A 10,410-nucleotide genomic window follows, 5' to 3' on the forward strand; every position below is an offset into this window, starting at 1 on the left:
CAACAGCATCTCCTAGACATTTCACTGATATACAAGAGCGCTTACCTAGCTCGGTTTTGACACGGATTGAATTAACACCTTATTATATCTACTACTTGTTTCTTTAAGTTTTTCCAAGCAGACAGCACCACTGTTGCACAACACATTGGTTATTTAATCTAGTTGGGTTCATATTCTGTCTGTTCCTCCCTCATTAGCTAGAGCAATCGTCACCCAGCCTTCCCTAGTGTTGTACAAGATCAAATTATCACTCATTATTTCCTCCTAATTGCAGAGGAAGAACCTCACACCTACAGCAAAACAAGGTTCCCTGAAACACCCACATCCTTCCAGCATGGATTGCCAGTTTCACCTTTCATTCCAGCTCCTTTTTCTGCTTGCTTCAGTCAGTTCCTTGAAGATCTAAACTAGAAATAATCTTTAATACAAGAGTGCTGTTGAAAGAACCACCTATGCGTGCAAAGCTACTCGGTAAGACAGGCCACATCGCCCGGGGGAGGATGCCAGAGAGAACACTTTAAAGCACCCTCAGCTCGGACTAAACAGGTATGAAGCTTGTCGGGATTTTCTGTACATACCCCAGTCTATCAGAACAACAGAATACGGATTTCACGGGGCATCCCTGCCGCTAAACCCGGGTATTTGTGCAGATGTACTCCCAAAAGGAAATTATTTTACGCCAACCCTTTCACATATATCGTGCTGGAAACTAAGGAAAAGCCGCTGAACTTTGCTTTCGTCCAACCGCAGCTGACAAAATTCATGCAGTCTTAAAATTCATGGAAAAACTCCTGAGAGGAGGTGGTGCTCCGTGTACCTTTTGAAAGTGTTAAAACAGAGACACGTCCCAGAGCGGGGCAGGTTTAGCACACACCGCCTCCACCTGCTCCCGAAACTCTCCCGGCCGAGGTCGGGAATACCTGCCCCGAGCTGCCAGCACTCGGAACCGTAAACAACATGGACACCATCTTCCTCCGGGAGCCCGGCCACTCCAAAACAAAGCCACACGCGCCCCACAGAAGCAGCACGGCTCATAACAACTTTAAGAACTTGGTACTATTAAAAACAAACAGGAAAAAAAAAAAAAAAAAAAAATAGAAAAGGGGAGAACATGAAAGCAGGAGCCAGACGAAGCGCCCGCTTAGCCCGCGGGAGCGGGGCTTGCAGCCCTGGCGGGGAAGCCTTATCCCCCGGGAGCGGGGCGAAGGAAGAGCCCCGGGCGCTGCGGGCCCCGCTCCGCCCCGCGCCGCTGCCGGGGCCCCGCCGCCCCCCCGGCCCTGGCTCGGCTCCAGCGGGCCCGTCTAACAAGTTGGTCGCGCCGTGAAAGAGGAAGAAAAGGAAAACCTAGGAGGGGGAGGGGAAGCCCCTGCGCGGCCGCGGAGCCCGGGATGAGCGGGGGAAGGCGGGCAGGGAATGCGGGCAGGGAAGGAGGGTCGCCTCCCATCCCCCTCCGCCTCCGCAGCATCCATTTTCCCTCCCGCTGCCCCGCTCCAACTTTCCGCTCGCCGCGGCCCGGGACTCACCGGCATCATCTTGGAGCCGAACCGCATGGGGGCGGCCGGTGCTGGCCCCGCCACCCCGAGCGGGGAGCGGCGGCCCGGGGGGCGGAGGGGCTGCGCTGCCGCCGGGACGACCTGTTGCGGGAAGCAGCCGGCTCGGCCCGACCTCACCGCCCGCCCTCCGCTTTGTTCCCACCGGGAGCCGCTCTCCCACCACCGCCTCCACCCCTGGCTCCGCTCCGAAACTAACCCCGGCCCGGCGAGGAGGAGCCGCCGCGCCCCGCCCGCCGCCCACCCCCGGGAGGGGCCGGCCCGCCTCCTGCCCCCGCCGGGGCTGCCCCACGGAGCTCCACGAGCGAGGCCAGGCGTGCCGGGGCTCGGCACTCGGCGGGGGCTGTGACAGTACGAGATCCTCGGGAGTCCCCGCGGGTCACCTCCTCCTGCACACCGCTCCGAAACGCGCCGCTTTCGGGGCCCCACGGAGGGCAGGGGCACACACAGCCCGGTCTCCCCTGGATCTGCAGCGCGGGTGGGAAGCCACCGGCCAAGGTCAGGCTTCAGCAGCAAAGCCTCCCCCAGCCTGATCTGCGAGCCCCTGCCGCCCCTGCTGCCTCAGACGGAGCGTCCTACAGACGCCCTTTAGCTCCTCGTGGAGCATCCCTGCCCAAGGGCGCGTTTTATTTTTCTGTTATTTTTGGTTGGACCTGGTAAGTAAGTCGATCAAATCAGACCCCAGTGAGACAACAAAGTCTTAGTTGAGCTGTCCAAAAAACATCCCCACAAATTTTTTGCACCCACTTAAGAGGTGGAGGGGAAAAGTTCTCTCTTCCTTGGAGCGGTGCTCAGGACGCTCATTTCAAACGCAAGCACTCTGCTAGCAGCACCTCAGAAGCTCACGCAAGGCTTGTGAAAAAAGGTATCTTTATCTAATTGCAGAGGAAGAACCTCACACCTATAGCAAAACAAGGTTCCCTGAAACACCCTCATCCTTCCAGCATGGGTTCCCGGTTTCAATCAGCACCGATACAGGGCTCTCTCGGCAGGAAAACCAGCCCCATCTGTTTTTCCTACTCCTAAATCCTGCAGTAATTAGGCAGGATAAAAGCGGGGGGGATTGGAAGTTCCCAGATGAAGGAAGAGCAAGACACGAAGCTAATTAGTTTACAAACATCCCTTTTTCCAAAGCAGTAAAGAAACTTTGAGAGCATTAACAACGTCCCCCCCGCCCCTTCCCCCAGGAACTCCTAGGGGGTAAGCAAGCACTGTTTAATACAATATTGCTGCAGTGGGGGAGACAGGAATAAAATTCTGGCCGAGCTTGCCCGTATCCCCCCGCTCGTGTCCGTCCCGATCCCGGGGCCGCTCCCGTATCTCTCCCCCCGCCACCCCTCTCCCCGCGCTCCTCGCCCACGCGCCACGGCCGGCCAATGAGGAGGCGCCGCCGGCGGCATGACATCACCTCCCCCGGCGCTCATTGGGCGCCCCACGAACACAGCGCGGTGTCTCCTGGCAACGCCGTGACGTCACGCCCCGCCCCGTACGCGTCCCGGCCGCGGGTGCCCGTAGTCCCGGCGGAAAATGCGTGTCTCCAGCGGCGCCGCTGCCTCGTCCCCACACGGGTGTTGGACCCCGGGACGGGAAAGGCGGCGCTCAAACCGCGAGCAAAGAGCCGCACTGCTGTTCCCAAACCCCGCGGGTATCCCACTGGCTGAGCGGATCTCTGAATTCCGGCTCTTTCCCCATTTGAGCCCGTTCCGGTTCGCTGCTCCACTGCCCGCGTGCATGGGTCAACCTACGCACAGAAGATTTATAAAGCCAGTTTTCACTTGCTAGTTTCTTTTTAAACTCACACTTTAGATTTGTCTTACAGGATAAAAATGTTACAGGTCAAAGCAAGTGGCAATGGAGAACTGAAGTTCTTAGAATCGTAGAGTAATAGAATCACCGAGTTTGGAAAATGATTGAGTCCAATCATTAACCCAACAGTGCCACCTCCACCACTAAACCATGTCCCAAAGCACCACATCGCCATGTCCTCTGAGCACTTCTAGAGAGGGTGCCTCCCTCACTTTCCTGGGCAGACTTTGAAGCAAGACATTTCAGTGAAGATGTTTTTCCGGTCTAAACCTCTCCCGGTGTAACTTGAGGCCATGTCCTCTTGCCCTATCACTCATTACCTGGGAGAAAAGACCGACCCCACCTGGCTACAACCTCCTTTCAGGGAGCTGTAGAGCACAGTGAGGTCCCTCTGGTCATCCTTTTCTCCAGGCTAAACAACCCTCAGTGCCACCTCAGAAGCCTTTGTGCTCCGCACCCTTCACCAGCCTTGTTGCCCCTCTTTGGACACACTCCAAGCAACAATTCTGCAAATCTCTGCTGAATTTTTAGAAGCATCTATCTGGTAAGGGATAAAATCAGGAGTTGGATCTTTTAATGTACTCCCTAAATACAGGCACAAATAATTCTAATAATTAGAATATTAAAATAACAATTTTAAGCCTGTAAAATAAACCTGGAAATGGTTAGGTAAAAATCAAGTAGAAAAGGTGTTTCAGATGAGTGTATGTGCGAGGTAGCTACATTTTGCTAGCACAAGCCTCTTGCAAGCCAATGCACAGAAGTCTCTTTTGGCTCAAGTTCTCTGACATCTTCCACACAGAATTACAACCCCATCCCTGCTAAGGAAATGAAGCTCCAAGGGGTGCAGGTATTAATTTCCAGTTCTGTGCAGGCTCTGTGACTCATACACTGCAAGGAAGGCTCTCAGTGCCATCTGGTCTCACACTTTAGATCCCAGCTCCTCTCCAGCAGAGGGGACAGTGCTGGCCAGGTTTGCAGGTAAAGTGGGGCCAAAACCACTTGTACCCGTGCCTATCTCAGCAGCACTGCTTGCCCTCCCTATGGCACCTCAGACTCTGGCCTCTCACAGCAACTCAGGCATGATTTCACTAGAGAAGCATGGCATGAATTCCTCACAACAGGTTGTTAATTACATGAAAGACTTTTTGGTTTACAAGCAGAGTTGATGGTTCCCCCAGAGAGGGCAGAATTATGTGAGGGTTTCTGACCACAGGTTCAACCTCCAGAGTTTCGACAGTTGGAGATAACTGAGTCATGCACAGGAGCATTGGCAAGGGGCAGCAGTTCCCAGTCCTGAACACACAGAGCTATCAGAAAAAGGAAGAGGAGATCCACAGGATCTGGAGTCAATGGCACAGACAGCTGAAGCACTGCACCTCTTCCCTGGTTCTCACTTTTTGCAGTCTAAAAAGTCCATGCTGCACTTGACTAACGCCACATGCCACTCCCTAGAAGTAACCACAGCAAGGGTTCAAGGAAAGTTCATATTCCTGGAATGGCTTGAAAAGTATCCAAGAAAAGTCGACCCAACCACTAAATAGAAATGTAGCGAAATCATTCTTCTCTCCACAGGAGATCTACTTGATCTGAACCACAGAAGCCTGCAGTAGCAGAGACATTACAGATAGTATTGGTAATGATAATCAGTAGAAATAAACAGCATCATCTATTCTTGTCATTAGTCTTTCCATACAATGGGATCTAGGACAGGGCTGGAAAAACACTGCTGTGTTTCATGTTCTCAGCACACTACTTAGAACTCAAAAACTCCACTTAATTCTTTCAGTGCTGTATCTAAGCAATTTTAATAGTAACTTCACATCCTCTGCTCTACCATACTGCCTAAAACTGCTTCCAGACCAGCCAAGTTCCCTTTTACAGTCCTGACAAAAATTTGGATCATCAGGTAACATTCCTTTTGCAAGAACGCGTAAGAATTTAAAAGGGGATAATAAAAAAAAGCTCTTCAGCGAGAAGCTGAATATGATTCTTAGACTGCTTCTAAGACAGTCATTTCAGAGGGTGTTTGTCATAAATCGAGAGAGCAGCAGCAATTGAAGAGGTGCAAGAGGGCAGCTGGGTTAGATTTGCTGTCCACTGCCACCTACTGTTAAAACTCCACCAAGTCAGACTTGTGAGCTCTAATTCCCGAAGGACATGGTTTAAGAGCCCAGAAGGAAGGGAAAACTTTGGGATTGAGATTGCTGTGGAGAAAAAAAAAAAAAAAAAAAAAAAAAAAGGAACATGCCAAGACAATTGCTCACCGAAACTCATCGGGCTGTGGCACAGCAGCTTCACAAGTTTGGATTCTTCCCAGCAATGTTGAAATTCTGGCACCTAATTTATACAGCTACTCTTTAGCTCAAGATAAGGCTTTTCCTGGCTGTGATTCAACACAAAGACCTCGATTAGTCCGTTTTGTCAAACTTGAGAAAATGCAAGCTAAAGAAAAAAAAAATCTAAAGAGAAAACCGGTGGTTTAACACTTTCAGCACCATAAAGTTCTGCTAATCCACCAGCTGCCCACTTGTTGTTTAGGTTCCTTCTCACCATTTAATGCTGCATTCCTACAATTTAATTTGTTTTCAAAACATCAGGTAACAGACCTTACAGCAGAAACAGTTTGAGGGAAAACATGCAGCAATCACTGAGACTATCTCCCAGCTGGAAAGTAAAGTCCCCTAGTTCATAGAACTATAGAATCATCAAGGTTAGAAAAGATCTCTACAATCATCAAGTCCAACCATTAATCCAACATTGTCAGGTCCTTCACAATTATAGGGCCACAACTATACATTTTTTGAACACTTCTGGGCCAGTGATTCCATCACTTTCCTGGGCAGCCTGTTCCAGTGCTCAACCAAGTTTCAAAGTCTGCAGGTAAGATTTATGAAATATTTTAAGAAATTTGCTCACAACATCAGCCAGGACATCCCATGTTATTCCAATGGCTGCTTCCTAAGCAAAAGCCTTTGGTCTATGCCACATTCCAACCAGTACATCAAGAAGCATTTAACTAGTGTAAATCTTAAATTGTCTTGCCACAACTTCTCTCAGCCCAGTTCTCTAAGTGTAAAGTGTTTTTGGACATTAAGGAGAAACACAGCAGACATACCTTCCTCCTAGAGATAAGCCACTTCTCTAAACTTTTGTCTGGCAGCTGAAATGAGTCTCTTTAGAGAGTTTTTCACATCAGTGCATGCTTAATGCAAAACATCATCAAGCCCCTACTTGGATGGTGTGTGTTTTGTGCTCACACCAAGTCCATTTAGGTTGTGGCATATATTTCCTTATTCACATGCAGATGAAATCCATTAAAATCTAAACAAATAACTGTGCTCTGTCACATTCCTATGGCACAGCTGAAACAAAATCTCGAGTTTCCTAACACAAGGAATAGCTCAGTTCCCCACTCTGGGGCATGAGAGTCAGTGCCTTGCTTTGTGATAGAACTACACAAACAAATATGAACTTCATTGGTCACTGTATGTAGGAGCTAGTCATGCACATAAGCAACTACATGAGACAACAGAGGTTCAGACTCTGTAACATTAGTTAGCTAAAAAATATTTCTTGCTTAACTTGTATGCACTCTGTAAAATAACTCCATTATCTAAGTTGTGACAGTCCCACGTGCACCCACTGCACGAAGTACATAGTCATATTACTCATTAAACTAATAATTGTACAGAGCCAGCAGCACCCAGAAAATACTTCAGAAATTTGCACCAATTTTGCTGCAACCTATTCAGGCCTTAAGCTGATCATTTAAATACAGGATCAAAGAATGATTCTCTAAAAACAGAAAGTGTCATTAATATCACAAGCATCACTCACTTTAAACAGAAGTCTTCAATTTATTCCAGATCAACCAGGAATTATTTAACTTGAGTAAACTAAAGTTCCTCCAACTTCTCAAGTTACTTTCTGGAAGAAAGTTCTAGTTTCCTCACTCAAAATTTATTTCTATGTAATTTAAATTCAGTGTGGGGTATTTTTACTCACAGGTGATTTAACAACCAGACAGCTGATGCAAGTCTGCACTGTGTCTTAAAAAAAGAAGAAATCAACTTCCTCTTACATTACTCCTGAGCATCTTTCAACAAAATGTAGGCTGGCACAAATTAGTGTTTTGTATGCATCACACACAGCTGCCGTTCTTCTCAATAACTAAATTATATTCACGACACTCACTCTGGATCCCTATTAATTTATCTGAGCACAGATCATGACAGAAGACCCTCAGTAACAAAATGTCTGTTTGGGGCAATTACAGCAATTTGGGAAAGCTGTATCTGTCTGCAGCCGCTTGTCGCAGTTTTGGAGACATTCAGGCGACTGAACACACCGAGGTTCATGTGACAACAGCCAGCTTTTGTTGAGTGCTGCTCTCCTTGCACACATTTGGAATTCTGTGTGGTCAGTCCTGGCTGGCTGAATTAGTTGTCCCCCTGGCCATGGCTGCCCGTGTCCCCAACGGCTTTACCTGCTCCCCAACAGCCCGACCGGCCGAGTTATGTAACTGAGGCAGTTACAAAGTTAGTTACATTTCAGTTATAAAATTATAATTAGGATTATTTAGAACTGTGAGGCCTCCAGGCCAGCTGTTACTCACCACAGCCACTCATCCAGCCCCATAAGGGAGCTGGCCAATGAGGAAAAACAGGGAAGGAACTGAAACACATGCTCATTAAGCACAAATATATTTGGGTGTTGGAAACAAAAAAATCTATGCTCAAAATCCCATTCCTTACCAGAAACTTTAAGACAGTGATTAGCCACACAGTGACTCTGGACCTTCATCCCTGTGGTGGGTTCCTAGCTGGATGTTTGGAGAATGTGGAGAATTAAATGAACACTGCCATTTTACTGTTGCCTCATCACTATTGCTCAGCTGCCAAGAAGCCAGACTTAGCTCATGCTAGCGATCCCTCTGGAGTCAAGAGAGAATGAAACCAGAAGGATTTCAGAAAATACAAAATTATCTCAAGATCAGGCCCCCAACAATTTCTTTTTTGTAAAGTGACTGCAGGACTGAGCAGACCATGTCTTTGAAAACCTTCTCTCATGTTTCATTTATCTATTTTCTTCACACCCTCTCACACAGAGCTGTAGTCCTGTGCCTCAGCATATCAAACTCTGCTTGAGATAACCCTGGCAGACATGGGGACATCAAAAGTATGGGTGCAGTTTGTTGTGTCTGTGATATTTCTCCAAGCTGAACTGATGAGACACAGAGACATTACTGCTGTTTTAAGCTGAATTATCTTTATCATAGTGCAAATATGTGGTAGTATACTGAAATTAAAGGAATTCCTTGGAATTTACATCAAAACTGAGCCCTTCCTCATAGTGAAAACTAATTCTATGTCCTAGGGTTTGCAAACATCCTACAAGAGAATAATACAGAGAATTAGCAAAAGTCATGTTATGTAATGAAAGCCTCTTATTTTTTTTTATCTAGGTTTGTTCACCAAGGTTACTTTTGAATACAGCTGTGTGAGGAGGTGCGACCCAACCAAGGCAACGTGCTCTCAGTACTTGACTCTGCAGCCCTCTCTCGGGGGAGGTATTTTGACTACAAGGAAATAGAAAGGGTATTTGTCTGAACCCTTGTTATTTTTACTCCCCAAGTACATCAGTTTACCTGATTTGTAATTAATTATTAGTAGTATAGAATTAATATAGTATGTATCTACAAACCCAAATATTCCTTATGGATTTGAAAACTCTTTAACTACTTCCTTGAAATTCAAAACAGAAAAACATATTTGATGAAAGCTTGACTATGTAACACACCTGGCCTACATTAATCACTCAAGATGAGTCTGGTCCCTACACTTTCAGCTCAGAAAAATCTACAGAGGCTGTATTTTCTATCCTTCTGTCTTCTACTTGTTTTCCTTTTGCTTCTACCTCACATCTCCCATGGAGCATCATATTCTTCTGCCTCTTGACATCGACATACGATTACTATCAGATACCTAATACACAGTATTACAAGTAAATTAAGGGGTGGATGTAGATTTTAGAGTCAGTTTCTCTACCAGTTTTTTATGCAACATGTAGCACTACTGGGTCCAAAACCGATGAAACTGCAAAGGATCCAGTTAAATATTTATATTGATTTAATTAAACTGGGATTACATTCATATCTGAAGCTGACTCCATACCACAATATTTATTCATTTACCTGTTAAAAGATTAAAAATTTCAGCTGCAAAAGATTAATGTGTTCAAATTTACACTGCTGTCTGTGTTTACTAACAACACTCTCAAAGGAAATCTAAATATGACTTTTTTACATTTTTGAATGCCTGTCACAAAAAGACCTTTAAGAAAGAAAGAATTTACTCTGCCTTAGTATCCAGCAGCCTGAATGAAAATACAGCTGTGTGAATAGACTGGACTTCTTTCAAATTTAGCATCTCTTTTAAAAATCCCTAATATCCATGAAGTGAGCAATCTTCTGCTGCCCCCAAGAAGAAAACATATCATGTGGGAAAGCCTTTTCTATTTTTCTATTGATTACACTAACTTAATAAAATAAATCTGTTCTCCTCCCACCCAACTTCTGCTCTTACCCTCAGTTTCTGAGCACGTTACTCCTCTTTGCTCCAATATTCCACATCAACATGACAGTTCCTGACCTACTTACACACTTTCCTTCACCTCTAACCCCTGCTGCTAATTTTTTCCCCCCACCCCCATCTTCCCAGATGTCTGCTTTTTAGCTCCTGCTTCTCACTCTCTTTCTACCCTGTCATTAATTTCTTCTCCTTTCACAGATTTCATAGATACAATTTGATTTCTGTTTGAACCAGGCTCCTTCCTCTTCATCACAGTTCTTGGTGCTGCTTGCTTCCATACAAAACCCAAGCAAAATATTCCACATAATTTCAGCAAAATTTCACAGTCCTTGTTGACCCTAACACACCACACTCCAATCAGTGGTATACAACATGTAGTCCAGAGTACAGAGACATCCAAATTTCATTCCCCCAGACATAAATAAAAATATTATGAGGATCTTTGCATGAAAGAAGTGAAA

The 10,410-nt window shown here is 46.3% G+C and overlaps 1 protein-coding gene across 15 annotated transcripts in view; it reads right to left on the minus strand.

The window, feature by feature from the left end:
* Positions 1 to 10,410, minus strand: part of TP53BP2 (tumor protein p53 binding protein 2) — a 64,199-nt gene that overhangs the window by 51,257 nt on the left and 2,532 nt on the right. The window contains exons 2-4 of one of the 15 annotated variants that reach the window (XM_086878833.1): positions 8,688 to 8,749; positions 8,114 to 8,292; positions 5,624 to 5,742 (exon numbers count right to left, since the gene is read on the minus strand). The exons of 1 other annotated variant lie outside the window; for it this stretch is intronic. Coding sequence is in view for 2 of the 14 variants with exons in the window: in XM_086878830.1 (XP_086734956.1) it covers positions 921 to 968 (48 nt within the window). In the remaining 12 variants the exon portion in view is untranslated. Of the gene's footprint in view, positions 1 to 817; positions 1,249 to 1,523; positions 1,726 to 5,623; positions 5,743 to 6,474; positions 7,858 to 8,113; positions 8,293 to 8,687; positions 8,750 to 10,410 lie in introns of those variants that run through there. 13 more of the 15 variants (XM_086878832.1, XM_086878835.1, XM_086878844.1 and 10 more) reach the window with 13 other exon arrangements.

Source organism: Cyanistes caeruleus, chromosome 2 (genome assembly GCF_971803275.1).
Source record: "Cyanistes caeruleus chromosome 2, bCyaCae1.hap1.1, whole genome shotgun sequence".
Classification (NCBI taxonomy): domain Eukaryota; kingdom Metazoa; phylum Chordata; class Aves; order Passeriformes; family Paridae; genus Cyanistes; species Cyanistes caeruleus.